The 16,480-nt window shown below is 48.7% G+C and overlaps 1 protein-coding gene across 11 annotated transcripts in view; it reads right to left on the minus strand.

Moving 5' to 3' along the window:
* PCDH15 (protocadherin related 15) overlaps positions 1-16,480 on the minus strand; it is a 1,224,756-nt gene that overhangs the window by 226,471 nt on the left and 981,805 nt on the right. For all 11 annotated transcript variants that reach the window (XM_064145003.1, XM_064145009.1, XM_064145013.1 and 8 more), the window contains 2 exons: positions 14,251-14,457; positions 3,758-3,892 (listed from right to left, as the gene is read on the minus strand). In XM_064145003.1, coding sequence (XP_064001073.1) covers positions 3,758-3,892; positions 14,251-14,457 — 342 coding nt within the window. The remainder of the gene's footprint in view (positions 1-3,757; positions 3,893-14,250; positions 14,458-16,480) is intronic.

The following is a 16,480-nucleotide window of genomic DNA, read 5'->3' on the forward strand; positions in this document are numbered from 1 at the left end:
TACTTGTCACTGGCTCCACTTGGCCATGGAGCCATTGACAGCCACTCTTTGGGTGTGGCCATCAAGCCAGTTCTTTATCCATCAGTGCTCCACCCATCAAACCCATGTGTCACCAGCCTGGAGACCAGGATGTGGTGTGGGACAGTGCCAAAGGCCTTGCTCAGCTCCAGGTTACTGCCATCAGTTGCTCACCCCTCAGCTATGAATGTTGTTACCTGCTCATAGAAGGCCACCAGGTTTGCCAGGCAGGATTTGCCCTTGGTGCAGCCATGCTGATTGTACCCAGACACCTCTTCACTATTCTTCTGTTTCAGTAGTGCTTCCAGGAAGGTCTGCTCCATGATCTTACTGGGCACAGAGGTGAGACTGGCCTGGATTTCCCTGGCTCATCCTTCCTACCTTTTTTGAAAATGGGAGTTCTGTTTCCCTTTTTCCAGTCAGTGGGGACTGCACCAGACTGCCAGGACTTTGGGAATAGAGTAGAGAGGGGTTGAGCAACCTCATCTGCCAGTTCCCTCAGCACCTGTTGGGGTATCCCATCAGGTCCCATGGACTTGAACACTTTCAGGTTTTTCAGATGATCACAAACCTGATCTTCACTTATGATGGGCAGCTCTTCCTTCCAGCCCCTGCCATGAATTTCTTGAGAGAGTCCAGCAGAGAGCCACAAAGCTGCTGAACACAGTGGAACATCTCACTGTGAGGATAGGCTGAGGAAGCTGGGGCTTGGAGCAGAGGAGCCTGAGGGCTTCTCTCATTCATGTTGATAAAGATGAGAGGGGCAAGTGTCAGGAGGATAGAGCCAGGCTCTGCTCATGGATGCCCAATGATAGGACAAGGGGCAATGGAAGCAAGCTGGAGCAGAGGAGGTTCCACATGAACATAAGGAAAAACTTTTTCACTGTGAGGGTGATGGAACCCTGGAACAGGCTGCCAAGAGAGATTGTGGAGTCTCCTTCTCTGGAGGCATTCAGAACCCACCTAGGCATTGCAATGTGCCTTTGTGGTCAAGAGGACCAATAGCATCCTGAGCTGTAGTTAGTAGGTTGAGAGAGGTTCTCCTTCCCCTCTACTCTGGCCTGCTGAGGCCACATCTGGAATATTGTGTCCTGTTCTGGGCCCCTCAGTACAAGAAGGACCTCAGGGAACTGCGTGAGAAAGTCCAGCGCTGAGCCACAAAAGTGATTACAGGAGTGACCGAGGGAGCTGGGGCTCTGCAGCTTGGAGCAGAAGAGCCTGAGGGCTGCCCTCATTCCTGGTGTTAAAGATGGCAGTGTTGGGAAGATGGAGCCTGGTTCTGCTAAGTGATGTCCAATGATAAGACAAGGGGCAATGGGAGCAAGCTGGAGCAGAGGAGATTCCACATGAACATAAGGAGAAACTTTTTCACTGTGACTGTGATGCAGCCATGGAACAGGCTGCTCCAGGGAGCTTTCTCTGGAGGCATTCAGAACACACCTGGGCACCTCCCTGTGTGACCTACTCTAGGTGATCCTCCTCTGGCATGAGTGTTGGACTGGGTGATCTTTTTGAAGTAATTTCCAACCTTTAAGATTCTGTCATTCTGTGATTTGGGCCAGGATCTAAGCTGCAGTCCATGGTAGAGCCCAGCTGAGCCGAACACATTCAAGGAGCACAGCCTGGACACTGCAGCTCAGGAATATGCCTCACACAGGTGTTAAACCTCAAAGACACCATTTAAAGTGAGGCTTAAAGAGCTAGAGGCCTTCTTACTCCCCAGGGGAAACCTGAGCTCTCCTTTCAAATGCTAAGCAGACGGGGAACAGTGAGGCATTCACTAGGAACCCCCGAGGAGGAAACAGGCTTTCCCTCCAGAACATTTGCCAACTGCTTTAGGGCTGCTAAGATGTTTACTGACAGACTGGGGAGTGCCTGAGGGAATATTATGCTGCTTTTGGTTCTGGCTTGGTTTGGGTTTTTTTTCTCCTTTCAAATCCTGCTCTCTGTGGATTATGTTAGCTTGCCTTTTGCATTTTGTACTAAAATCAGGCAGGAACACTCAGTGCAGGCGTCAAGGGCTAAGAGAAGGCAAATGTGGCCTCAAAGATCATGCTGGGTAGAGCAAAGATAAGTCAGGCTGCGCCATGAGAAAGATACAAGCCTGGGATCATGGAGATGATGCTCTTAATATGATTCCAACATGATGCTCGATAGGGCTGGGTGCTAGGTTGGACTGGATGATCTGGGAGGTCTCTTCCAACCTGCTTGATTCTATAATTCTATGATATGATTCTGTGAATATGATTCCAGCTACGAGGAAATGCAGTCAGACAACTAAGAAATGAAGCATTTTAGTTTTTGTCTGCACTTAATGACCAGAGGAGGCTTCAGGTGAGGTTGAGGCTTCAGCGTGCGAGGCTCAGGGTGAAAGCAATGTGAAAGGATGCCTTTAAGACAAGCTGTCAGATTAGCAGGAGAAAGGAGAGGGAAGAAGCATTTCCCGGGGAAATAAGGAATTTTGGGGCAAGTTCTAAGCTGCAGCTTGTTGGAACACATGTATTTTGGAACAGCACACCACTCCAGTTAGCAACTCTCTCCCCGCCCCGCTGCTGCTGGTCAGCCTTCATTTTGCCCTCTTCTGTGACACTTCCATGACCTTCAAGGGGGTTATTGTCCAGGCGTAGCCCAAATTCCTTCCTTCTCCCTCCCGCTCTGCAGGTTTGAATGGCAGAAGAAGGCACAAAAACTGCTTTCCCTGCCCTGTGGGCTTGAAGGGGGAACAGCAGGAGGCACCCTCCTGCACGTGGGCTGACCTGTGTGGAAGCCTGTACTGGAGTCAGGCTGGTGCTTGGCTGGGTTTTGTGCCCAGTGTAAATGGTAAATGGGCACTTTGTCTAGGAAAGGATAAACAGAGCAAGAGCCCCTGCCTTGGGGTTCCTGCCTTGAGAGTTCCCCATCTGGAGAGTCCCTTGTCACTGTGCAGGACAGGTTCCTGCCATGATTGGACCGTCCCCACTTTTGGAAGGCTCCTACCTTTGGAAGGCTCTTGGTTTTATCCTGTCCCTGCTTTTGGACAGTTCTCCTCACTTTGCACCCTTCTCTGCACACCTGCAGGCTTGGCAGCCCTGGGGTCCTTTGAGAGAGAGTTGGCAGCATCTGGACCGCCCTCTCTCAGACCCTACCAGTAGCCAACTTCCTGGCGGCCGCCTGAACTGGGCACCCTAGCAGTTTTGGCTCTCCTCTGCTGCTCTGAAGGCAGCATCCTTCCACCACCATCCCACTGGGGAAGAAGTGCTTGAGACATTTCCGAGTTTGGCAGCTCTGCCACTCAGTTAAGGGCTTCTGTGCTGTGGATCTCTATGATTGGACACTGCTTGCAGTCAGAAGGCTGCTCCTGCAGAGGAATCCAGCAAGGGATCATTGCCCAATGCCTATCTCATCTGTGTGAGTAATGCCTGCTGCTCCCTTAATCTTCTGCTCAGCCTGATTGATAGTGGGGTAAAGCTGTATTTATAGCTTAGCTTTTTCCATTTCCTGACTTCTTAAATGACCAAATTTATCTATAATATCCTTTTTGGAAGAAATTCCTGAGAGAACTGAGTCTGTTAATAAACTAAACTAATTTTTGTGTATAGTTTGGGGGCAGGGTTCCAGGAAAATAAAATATAGTTATGGTTTTTAGAATTCCTGACTCAGCCATGATAGTTCCCTGCCTCCACCACAGTTATAACTCAGGATTTTTCCACCACGTGTTCTGAAGAAGACCTGAGGGGGCCTTCAGAGGCCTTCAGCTTACCGAGAAGGTGTAAAGCTGCTGGGTTTCTCTGTCAACAGGCTGCAGCAGGGTGAGGTAGCGAGTGATGCCACTGGGAGTCACAGTGAAAAACGTGTTGTAGTCATTCAGGAACAGATGGAGCTGTGGATCCTTGGTCTTGAAGCAACAGGAGAAAAAGAAAACACAAAACAAACCCCCTCAGTTTTATTATAATAATATTCCATTAAGTTTCCAACTACTTAGTGCAGGTCCTTGGCTTTAGTCAAAACTTAAACAAGCAGGAAGCACAACTGCTGTGTCTAACTGCACCTAGAAAAATGTCTTGGTTCTAATTTTAATTTCCAGAGACTCCAATAAATTTGATAGAACCAATAACAATTTGTAGAGTGCCCTTCCCTCTTCCCCCTCCTTTCCCAAAAGAAAGGGATTAGAAGTAGTGAGAGAGAGAGGAAGGTAAGCACACCCAAATAAATCAATTTCACTCGATTTGCAAATTAAAAAGAAAAGTTCAACAATAACTTAAAAGAGGTATCTGAGGTAGGGAAGTTACAAAGGATACAGGGAAGGGAAAGCAAATAGAAAATGTATAAATACAACCCGATTGTGATGGTGATGGCTTTGTCTGCCTTGTGGGCAATGGCCACATGTTGAAACCAGGAACAGATGGTAGTGGTGATATAATTGAGGCACGGAGTGCAGAGAGTGATGCAGAGAGAGAGAGTGAAACAGGAAGTCCCCCTGCTTTCATGGGACAGGCAGGGGGAGTGGGCTAATCATCACCTGGTGGTGTTCAGACCCAGCACTGGGGAGTGGTCAAAACCTCCTAGGTCAGGTTTAAGGTTACTCCCCCCTGGAGTGTTAACCCTATACAAAACCCCCATGAAAATAACAGTGCTGGTCTAAAATAACCTCACCTTCTGGAGGAAAATTGTATTCAAAACACATGAAGCACATAAAAATGCATTCAAAGTAAACTTCATGGTAGACCAAACTCCCTGCCTGTTAGGTTTAAATTGTTTCTTTTCATTAAAACCATATTTTCAAAGGCAAATAAAGAGAAACCAGATCCCAGTATTTGCCTTTAAGCATAGGAAACCCAAAACTTAGATGATCTTAGAGGTATTTTCCAACCAAACCAATTCTGGAGGTGTTAAAAAAAAGACTGAATAAGGCACTTAGTGCCATGGTCTGGTTGACTGAACAGGGCTGAGTGATAGGTTGTACTGGATGATCTTGGATGTCTCCTCCAACCTGGTTGATTCTATGATTCTATGTAGTGCCGTGGTCTAGTTGATTGGACAGGGCTGGGTAATAGCTTGGACTTGATGAGCTTGGAGGTCTCTTCCAACCTCTTTGATTCTAAGATTCTACAATTCTATGATTCTGTATAAAACCCCAAACTTAACATTGATTAGTGGAATAATAATAATAATAATAATGGAGTTGGAATGATGCAATGGCAAAAAAAGATAACCGTGAATGTTGAAGCACTAAACAGCTGCTGTTCATACCTGCTATTTATGTCTTGAAAAATAGTCAAAATATAGAAACGTAGAAAAGTTTGAGTTGAAAGGAACCTCCAAAGGACATCCAGTCCAACCCTACTGCAGTCAGAAGGGATATCTTCAATTACATTGAAGGCCGCAAGGATGCTCAGAGGGCTGAAGCAGCTCTGCTGTGAGGACAGACTGAAAGAGTTGGGACTGTGCAATCTGGAGAAGAGGAGGCTCCCAGGTGACCTTCTTGTGGCCTTCCAGGATCTGAAGGGGGTCTACAAAAAAGCTGGGGAGGGACTTTTCAGGATATCAGGGAGTGGCAGGACTAGAGGGAATGGAGTGAAGCTGAAGATAGTTAGGTTCAGGCTGGACATGAGGAGGAAGTTGTTCAGCTTGAGAGTGGTGAGAGGCTGGAATTGGTTGTCCAGGGAGGTAGTGGAGTCACCATCCCTAGACGTGTTGAAGCCAAGCCTGACTGGGGCACTTAGTGCCATGGTCTGGTTGACTGGACAGGGCTGGGGGCTAGGTTGAGCTGGATGAGCTTGGAGGTCTCTTCCAACCTGCTTGATTCTATGATTCTATTTTGTGGGAGACAGTGTCAAAGACTTCACTAAAGTCCAAGGTACACAACATCCACAGACTTTCCCTCATCTACTAGTCAGGTCACCTGGTCACAGAAGGAGATCAGATCATGCCTTTCATGAGCCCATGCCCTGGTTGTCCTGTACTTGCTGTGTGAGTACACCCCAGAGGAATGATAGAGCAGGCTGCTGGAGCTGGGAAGAATGTTTCCTGAATTGTTATTTTGTGATGTGACAATCAGGTGTCACAGAAGTGCTATAGAGGGACTTGAGCATTATGAGAACGCTCCCCTTGAGAGAATAAATCAAATAAGGACAGTGAAAGGCATCAGCAATCAGGGAGATACTGGAGAAAAAAGCTTTGGTATTTAAAACACTTCAGTACTTCCTCCTCTGAACATAGGGCTGAAAATCCATCATCCACATTTTCATCTGCACTTCAAAGGTATTTTATCCATTCTTTGCTCTGCCATCTCCATGTTGCTACTGAGATGCACTAAAATAAATATCTGGGAAACCAGATGCTGAGCACCTGCCTGCCTAGATGGGCTTCAGCTTCATGGGTGATGGAAACGTGAAACAAGAAACTGGTCTGATAGCTCTGAGATGTGCCTGAGGACTGGAAGAAAGCCAATCTCACCCCAGTCTTTAAAAACAAAGCAGAAGGACTCACGAAACTACAGGCCAGTCACTCTCATAGAATCAATCACAGAATCAAGCAGGTTGGAAGAGATCTCCAAGCTCAGCCACTCCAACCTAGCACCCAGCCCTGTCCAGTCAACGAGACCATGGCACTAAGTGCCCCAGCCAGGCTTGGCTTCAACACCTCCAGGCACAGCAACTCCACCACCTCCCTGGGCAGCCCATTCCAATGCCAATCACTCTCTCTGGCAGGAACTTCCTCCTCACATCCAGCCTAGACCTGCCCTGGCACAACTCGAGATTGTGTCCCGTTGTTTTCTTGCTGCTTGCCTGGCAGAAGAGCCCAAACCCACCTGGCTACAGCCTCCCTTCAGGGAGCTGCAGACAGCAATGAGGTCTGCCCTGAGCCTCCTCTTCTGCAGGCTGCACACCCCCAGCTCCCTCAGCCTCTCCTCACAGGGCTGTGCTCCAGGCCCCTCATCAGCTTCATCACCCTTGTTAGTTAGTGGTGCCCAGTGACAGGACAAGGGGAAGCAGGCACAAAATGGAACCCAGGAGGTTCAACCTGAACAGCAGGAGAGAATTCTTTGCTGTGAGGATGCTGGAGGAGACAGTTTGTAGTGTCTCCTTCTCTGGAGAGATTTTAAATCCACCTGGACATTGAGCTCCTGGGCAGGCTGCTGTGGGTGACTGTTTTAGCATGGGGGTTGGATTAGATGATGCTCAGAGGTCCCTCCTAGCTGCCACCATATTGGGATTCCAGCATTTTGTGCAAAGGCTCTGGAGAGGAACCTACAGTAAGAACTGATCTCCATCATATTCAGCTGCGTAGGATGCTGCACTGGGCTGCAGGCACCCACAGAAGCACCAGGGTGCTGTTCTAAATGCATGCTGGGACAGATGAAATGCTTCTGAACAGACTTTATGGGCACAGCATCAATTCTCTAATGAGCAATGCACAAACGGCCCTACACCCTGAGCTCTTTCCTTAGGCTGCTGTTGAGCAGGATGTAAGTGACATGAAGGCTGATGAGCTCATGGAATAGATTCATAGAATGCTTTGGCTTGGAAGAGACCTTAAAGATCATCTAGATCCAACCTCCTTGCCATCAGCAGGGACACCTTCCACTAGAACAGGTTGCTCAAGGCCCCATCCAACATGGCCTTGAACATCTTCAGGGAGGGGGCACTCCCAACCTCCCTAGGCATCCTGTGCCAGTGTCTCACCACCTTCACTGCAGAGAATTTCTTGTGAACCAGGGGTACTCATGCCCCTGTACTCAGCACTCCTGAGACCACACCTCGAGTACTGTGTCCAGTTTTGGTAACCACAGTACAGGAGGGACACTGAGTTGCTGGAGCAGTGTAGAGAAGGGCAATGAGGCTGGGGAGAGGTCTGGCAAACATGGACTGTGAGGAGCAGCTGAGGGAGCTGGGGGTGTTTAGTCTGGAGAAAAGGAGGCTGAGAGGGGACCTTATTGCCCTCTACAGCTACCTGAAAGGAGATTGCAGTGAGGCTGGAGCTGGTCTCTTCTCCTCACTTACTCATGACAGGACAAGAGGAAATGGCCTCAAGTTGTGTTAGGGGAGGCTTAGGTTGGCTGTTGGGAGGAAGTTGTTTCCTGAGTGGGAGGTCAGGCACTGGAACAGGCTGCCCAGGGAGGTGGTGGAGTCACCATGCCTGGAGGTGTTTGAAAGGAGAGTGGATGTGGTGCTTGAGGCTATGGTGTAGTGATGAAGGCTGCTGGGATGCAGGTTGGACTGGCTGATGCTGGTGGTCCTTTCCAAGCATAGCGATTTCTAGTGATGAGATGTTGTGCTGAGGGGTTTGGGTTAGTCAAGGACTTGTTAGTGTGAAACTGATGATTGGACTCGAGAGGCTTGAAGGGCTTTGCCAATCTAAGAAATTCTCTGATTCTGTGGTTCTGTGATTCTCTGATTTATCCTTCTGTACTGTTTCTTCAGCCACTTTGGGAAACAAATCTGTGCACACTACAAAAACCACCCAAACTCAATCATCCCTCAAAGAAAACACACTCACACACTAACCCAAACAAACGTAAAGTTGCACCAAATTAAATACATGAGTCTGTGCTGAGAAAGCCAAGAACTAGCAGTACTTTAGAAATGATCGAGTGCGACAGGGATGATGAGGGGACTGGAGCACTGCCTGATGAGGAGAGGCTGAGGGACCTGGGGCTGCTTAGTCTGCAGAAGAGAAGACTGAGAGGGGATTTAATCAATGTTATAACTATCCGAGGGCTTGGGTTTGGGGGGAGACAGGTTCTGCCCTGGAATAAGGCAAGGAGCAATGGATGTAAGTTGCAGCAAAAGAGGTTCCAGCTCAACACAAGGGGGAACTTCTTTACTGTAAGGGTCACAGAGCACTGGCACAGGCTGCCCAGAGAGGTTGTGGAGTCTCCTTCTCTGGAGCCTTTCAAGGCCTGACTGGATGTGTTCCTGTGTGATCTGTGTTAGATAGGATTTTCCTGCTCAGGCAGGGGGTTTGGACTCGATGATCTCTTTGGGTCCCTTCCAACCTCTGACATCCTGTGAGCTGTGATCTGTGAGCCTGTGACCTCTGATCCTGTGTTCAGCAGTTTAGACACAATTCTCTCCTCTTTGCTCTCGGTGATTGTGGAGGCAGTCAGGACATGCACACAGTCCTGTCCCTGGTGGGCTCCACCCAGCTCCTTGACATAGCTCCTGGAACCATCCAACCTGGCATTTTATGATCCCAGAGCATTTCCCAACACCCATCTCCTCTCAGAAAGATCCATTCCCACATTCCATGTTCAACCAGATATCCAATATTTTCCTTTCTAATGAGTTAGGTGAGCTAATCAGTCTGGAGGAGAGGAGGAAGTTGTTGAGCATGAGAGTGGTGAGAGGCTGGAATGGGTTGCCCAGGGAGGTGGTTGAGGCCCCATGGCTGGAGGTGTTTAAGGCCAGGCTGGCTCAGGCTGTGTGCAGCCTGCTCTAGGGTAGAGTGTCCCTGGGCATGGCAGGGGGGCTGGAACTGGCTGCTCCTTGTGGTCCCTTCCAACCCTGACTGATTCTGTGATTCTAACTGGGGCTGATGCCACACAGAAATGCTGCCTTTATCATTCCAGCTGTGGAGGAAGTAGATGAATGCAAAAGGTTTGCACACAGAGCCTTCTTCCAGCTTCAAAATTAAATTTAATTTAAATTAATGTTTTTTCCCCCCCTCTTTGTTTGAGAGAGATTCACAACTTTGGCAAATAAAGCAGCAAGGCAGTTACTGTGTAGCCTTTTTCACCAACCTGAACAGCCAGAGCAGAAGAAATGTGTGGTCTCCCATGGAAGCAAGAGACTCTGGCAGGCTTATGTAAACAGCCATCAGCTCCTGCTGTTCAAATTCCTCATCTCAGCTTGAGTTTGCTCAGGTCTTAAGGTACTCGTGTGGCTTAATTTAATTTATGCCATTTAAACAGACCACTTAATTACAGCAGCACTTGGCAGAGCTGCTCTAGTTAAAGGTCTGTTTGCAGTGTCACATCCATAAATTAATTTTTGGAAGGTCTAAAGCAGGACTCTTTTATAATTCCCACAGGGTTTGTGTTTGTTGTGTTGGTTTGGTGTTCTGGTTTGTTTTTTTTTTCCCCTCCCCTTAAGATACACAGTTCCAAAGAGCAATTTCTGCAGGCAATTATCTGAGGACAAGGAGCTACTTTGATATGAAATAAAATCTCAAATGATTTGCCAATTAGTGGGAGAAGACTGAGTATGTTCTGTTTAGCCAGGGTTGCTACTGCAAACTAAGATGCAGGAGCACAAAGAGGATGTGTCAACTCTTCAGCAGTCCCTAAGTACATTAATTTACTGAGGCACAGTCAAGCCATCAGAACACGAAGACCTGCACAACTTGATAAGCATTGCATAAGCTTTGAGAGCAGCCCTGCAGAAAAGGGCTTGAATAGTGCTGGTGGGTGAGGAGCTGGATATGAGCCTGCAATGGGCACTTGCAGCCTAAAGGTAAATTGTATCCAGGGCTGCATCAAAAGCAGTGTGACCTGCAGATGGAGAGAGGACGCTGGCTGACCCATGGGACAGCAGTGTGCCCCCCCTGTGGCCAAAAAGGCCAAGGGTCAGTGTGGCCTGCAGATGGAGAGAGGACACTGACTGACCCATGGACAGCAATGTGCCCTTGTGGCCAAAAAGGCCAAGGGTCAGTGTGGCCTGCAGATGCAGAGAGGACACTGACTGACCCATGGGACAGCAATGTGTCCCCGTGGCCAAAAAGGCCAAGGGTATTCTGGGGTACATTAAGAAGAGTGTTGTCCTCCTCTACTCTGTCCTGCAGAGATCACATCTGAAGGTCCAGTTCCAGGCTCACCAGTTCAGGAGGGACAGGAAACTACTGGAGAGTGTCTAAGGATGCTACAAGGATGATGAAAGGACTGGAACATCTGCCTGATGAGGACAGGTTGAGAGACCTGGATCTGTTCAGTGTGGAGAAGAGATCTCATTAATGTTTATAAATATCTGAAGGATGGGGGAGGCAAGAAGAAAGGGCCAGGCTCTTTTCAAAGGTGTCCTGCAACAGGACAAGGGGAAAAGGATACAAACTGGAACACAGGAAGATCCACCTCAACACGATTTAAAACTTCTTTACTGTGAGGCTGCTGGAGCCCTGGAGCAGCCTGCCCAGAGAGGTTATGGAGTCTCCTTCTCTGGAGACTTTCAAGCACTGCCTGGATGCATTCCTGTGTGACCTGCCTCAGATAATCCTGTTTTGACAGGGGGCATTGGACTCAATGATCTCTGGAGATCCCTTCCAACCCCTAACACTCTGTGATTCTAACAGTTTCTATTAAAGAAATAAAATATTCCTCCATGCTGAAGCTTTTGAGAGGAAATATCTGCAGTTTGAGAGCATGCAGCTATCGAGTGCTGAACCAACTACCTGGGAGTTCCTGAAACATCCACAGAGTCAGCCCAGAGTCAGTGTTTAACAGCTCAAAGTAACCTGCAGTTTCAGGCTGCTTCATGATAAAATATAGCTCCAGCAAAGAACCTTGGTGTTATCAAATCTGAGCTCCCCAGTTGAAGAGGGACAGGAATCTGCTGGAGAGAATCCAGTGGAGGGCTAGGAAGATGCTGAGGGGACTGGAGGGCATGGCTTATGGGGAGAGGCTGAGGGACCTGGGGCTGCTTAGTCAGGAAAAGAGAAGACTGAGAGGGGATTTTACAAATGTTTATAAGTACCTGAGAGCTGGCCAGGAGTGAGGGGACAGGCTCTGCTCACTGCTCCCTGGGATAGGACAAAAAAGCAATGGCTGGAAGCTGCAGCAAGAGAGGTTCTGCCTCAGCCCAAGGGGGAACTTCTTTACAGTAAGTGTCACAGAGCACTGGAACAGGTTCCCCAGAGAGGTTGTGGAGTCTCCTTCTCTGGAGATTTTCAAGGCCTGTCTGGATGTGTTCCTGTGTGATCTGTGTTAGATAGTATTGTCCTGCCCAGAAAGGTGGTGGAGTTGCCATTCCAGGAGGTGCTGAACCAAAGCCTGGATGAGACACTTAGTGCCATGGTCTGGTTGATTGGACAGGGCTGGGTACTAGGTTGGACTGGATGAGCTTGGAGGTCTCTTCCCCCCTGCTTGATTCTATGATTCTAAGAGGTTGTGGTGTCTATTTCTGTGGACACTCCCAAGGCCCATCTGGATGTGTTCCTGTGTGGCCTGCCTAAGCTGATCCTGCTTTGGAAGGGGGGGGGTTCACTCAATGATCTTTGGAGGTCTCTTCCAACTCCTAACATTCTATAACCATCCATCCTTCCCACAAAACACAATGTTTATTCCTCTTCCCACTACCTCTAGCATTACCTACAATATCTATGTTTTAACTCCCCCCATCATCTCTAGCAGAACACAACCTTAAATGAGAGCCAAGTGAAATACAGATCAGCTGTCAAGTTCAGGCAGGCTTTCAGATATCTTTCAACTCAGAATGGAAACAAACAAAAAAGGATCTGCAATAATGCTATTAAGATTTCTTTCAATTTATGGATTGTTTTTGTCCCACTCAAATAAATATATATAATTTTTTAAAAAAGGGGGGGAGGTGCTAGTTTGAGCAGGTTGTCCTGAGAGGTTGTGGAGCCTCCTTCTTTAAAGGTTTTCAAGCTCCTTCTGGATGTGTATGCTAGTTTGAGCCTAGCTGGGATATTTTGGTGAGAGGAATTAGATGCTAGGATGTGAAAAGGATTAATGGTGGTGTCTGCTGCACTCATAGGCTTGCTGAGATGGATAAAAACAAGAACATAAACACAGATAACAGAGTTGCTCTCTGCATACACTTCTCTCCCTAACCTGCTGTCTGTGTGTGCTAGTTTGAGCTTAGCTGGGATATTCTGATGAGAGGAATTAGATGCTAGGCTGTGAAAAGGAAACAATGGTGGTGTCTGCTGTACTCATAGGCTTGCTGAGATGGATAAGAACAAGACTATAAACATAGATAAGGGAATTGCTCCTGGGCTCTGGGCTGCCTGCACTTCTCTCTCTATCTCACTGCCTAACTAATCCTTCTGCTCCCTCCCCCCCCTAGTCGATCCTCCAAACTCACCTTGAATGTAAGGCAAAGTCTGGGGTAAGGTAGAGGGGTGGAAGGGAGGTGGAAGGGTGGTTGGGAGTCCCTCCTGGGGACTCTGGTTTCTGGGAGGGCTGCTGTGTGTCTGCATTACTTTTTAACTTGTCTATTTCTGTCTCTATCTATTGTAAACACCTGCTTGTATGCTGTGCTAAGCTGGAAATAGAAAGCTTCATTCTTTAATTTCCAGCCACTGAGTCTAGTCTGGGTGATTTTCTTAAGTGTGGGGGGGCAGGTAACCTCCAATCCATGATAGTTCTTTACCATGAGGGTGGTGGAACACTGGAACAGTTAACCCAGATAAATGATTGAAGCCCCATTCCTGGAGATGTCTGTCAACAGATTGTCTCTTTAAACTTCCAGTCAGTGTGCAGTATCCTCGTTCTTACTCCTGGGAAGGGATGAGAGTCACTTCTGTCCTCCGGCCCTGCATAGCTCATGGCCCCAAACTGGGACATTATCACTGAGCCATGTGCCCTTAGCCATTCAACCCACTGTGGTCTTGGACCACAGCTCTGGAAATATGAATGAAGCTCATATTTACAGCTGGCACAATATACAAGCAGATATTTACAGTATATACAGTTATAGATAGAAATATACAAGGTAAAAGGTAATACAGAAACACAACTCCCCTCCCAGAAACCTGAGTCCCCAGGAGGGGCTCTCAACCACCCCTGCACCTTCCCCCTACCCCTCTCAACCTTACCCGAGCCCCAAGGAAGAATGGAGGTTCAGCCAGGGGGTTAGGGAGCAAAGTGGATTAGAAAAAGAAAGGGAAGGTGAGGTTAGAGATGCAGCTCAGCCAGTTCCCCAGCAGAAGTGAGAGTGGTTATCTATGCTTTTATTTCTTGTTCCTATACATCTCAGCAGGCCTATGAGCAACGTAGACATCACCCTTGTTTTCCTTTCACAGCCTGTAATCTAACTCTTCTCACAAAAACACTCTAGCTAGCTTCAAACTAGCACACAGTTCAGACCAGGTTTGGTGGCCCTGAGATTACAACATCACAGCCTCTGTTTGGGCTTCTGCAGAGAGACATCACAGGAACGAAGTCTAGTCTGGGTGATTCTCCTCAGTGTGTGTGTGATGGGGCAGGTAACACCAAAATCATCACAGGGAGAAAGAACTCTGACTGCAATAGAAGTGTCATCAGCAGCTTGACACCATCAGAGAAAGGGACCATACCTCCTCCACGTCGTTGTCCAACACCACGATTTGCAGTGGAGAAGTCAGGTCCCGGTTATCGGAGATGGTTGTGCCCACCGGGGAGGATTCCAGGATGAAGCCCTCATAGGTGGATCTTGTGAAGTAAGGCTTCTGGTTGTTCTCGTCCAGGACTTCGATGTGCAGATTGGCAAAAGCAGGAAGAGGGTGGCCATTGTCTTGCTCAGCCTGGAAAAAAACAAACACCTCCTTTGTCAAATGCTCACAGCCGAGGCTCACCCCTGACAGCTCTGCAGTGTGAAGCTTTGTGTCAGGGGAAAAGACACAGCAACCAGAAATCACCTGGGCTAAAGGAGTGCCAAGAGTTTTTATCACACTAACCTGTGCAAAGTCACACTGGAAGTTAAAGCTACACAGCCCACACGGGCATAGAGTTCCTCAAACCACGAGCACTATGAGGTTGGGAAAATCTTCCTGATCTAGGGTAGGGTGTCCCTGGGCATGGCAGGGGGGTTGGAACTGGCTGATCCTTGTGGTCTCTTCCAACCTTGACTGGTTCTGTGATTCTATGATTCTAAGCATCATAAAGTCATAGAATAAGTCAGAGTTGGAAGGGACCACAAGGATCATCCAATTCCAACCTCCCTTGCCATGGCCAGGGACACCCTACCCTAGAGCAGGCTGCACACAGCCTCAGCCAGCCTGGCCTTAAACACCTCCAGCCATGGGGCCTCAATCACCTCCCTGGGCAACCCATTCCAGCCTCTCACCACTCTCATGCTCAACAACTTCCTCCTCACCTCCAGGCTGAACCATCTCCAGATTTGATCCATTCCCCCCAGTCCTGGCACTCCCTCACAGCATAAAAAGTCCCTCCCTAGCTTTTTGTAGGCCCCCTTTAGATACTGGAAGGCCACAAGAAGGTCACCTCGGAGCCTCCTCTTCTTCAGACTCAACAGCCCTAACTCTTTCAGTCTGAGCTCCAGCCCTCTCAGCATCCTCCTGGCCCTTCTCTGGACACACTCCAGCATCTCCACATCCCTCTTGTCCCAGGGGCTCCAGAATTGGATGCAGTACTCCAGGTGGGGTCTCAGCAGAGCGCAGTAGAGGGAAAGGACCACTACCCTGGCCCTGCTGGCCACACTTCTCCTGATGCAGCCCAGGCTCTGCTTGGCTTTCTGGGCTGCAAGTGCACACTGCTGTCTCGTGTGGAGCTTTTCATGTCTAGATGGAACTCCTGTGTCCAAGTTTGTGCCCACTGTCTCTTACCCTGTCACTGGGGACCGCCGAGAAGAATCCATTTTTCTAGTATCATTTGAATGGGAGTTTAATTTTGGGTTTGCCTCCTTTTTGAGTTTCAGGCAAAATTCCTTTACACCAAATAACAACCCCTGCTTTTAATGGCAATACCTCATCTACCAACTCATCAGTACATTTTTGCCTGATTTCATAGACATCTACAATGAGAGCAGGCTGCCCAGAGCCACAACCAACCTGAGCTACAATGGTTCCAGGGATGTGTTGGCACCAGTGCTGTTTATCATCTTTGTCAGTGACATGGACAAAGGAATCAGTGAACCCTCAGCAAGTGTGCAGGTGACACCAAGCTGTGTGGCACAGTCGCCTTGCTAGAGGGGGATCTATCCAGAGAGACCTGGACAGGCTGCAGAGATGTGCCCAGGTCAACCTCGTGACATTCAACAAGGCCAAGTGTAAGGTCCTAACACCTGAGTGGGCACAATCCCAGGCACAACTCCAGGCTGGGTGGGGAATGGCCGAGAGCAGCCCTGAGGAAAAGGCCCTGGGGGACTGGGATGTTGAAAAGCTCAACATGAGCCTGCAGTGTGAGTGCAGCCCAGACAGCAGCCCTGTGCTGGGCTGCAGCAAGAGCAGTGTGGCCAGCAGGGCAAGGGAGGGGACTCTGCCCCTTTGCTCTGCTCTCTTTGGACCCCACCTGGAGTCCTGTGGCAGTTCTGGAGCTCCCAGCACAAGAAGGACATGGAACTGCTGGAGCCAGTCCAGAGGAGGCCATGAAGATGCTCAGAGGGCTGCAGCAGCTCTGCTATGAGGACAGGCTATGAGAGTTGGGGCATTGTAGCCTCCTCTGTCAAAGCAGGATCACTCAGGGCAGGCTACACAGGAACAGGTCCATATGGGTCTTGAAACCTCTTCGGGCAGCCTGGTCCAGGCCTCTGTCACCCTTTCAGTAAAGAAGTTCATTCTTATTGAGGTGAAACTTCCTGGGTTCCAG

The sequence above is a fragment of the Pogoniulus pusillus genome, chromosome 6, assembly GCF_015220805.1.
Source record: "Pogoniulus pusillus isolate bPogPus1 chromosome 6, bPogPus1.pri, whole genome shotgun sequence".
Taxonomy (NCBI): Eukaryota; Metazoa; Chordata; class Aves; order Piciformes; family Lybiidae; genus Pogoniulus; species Pogoniulus pusillus.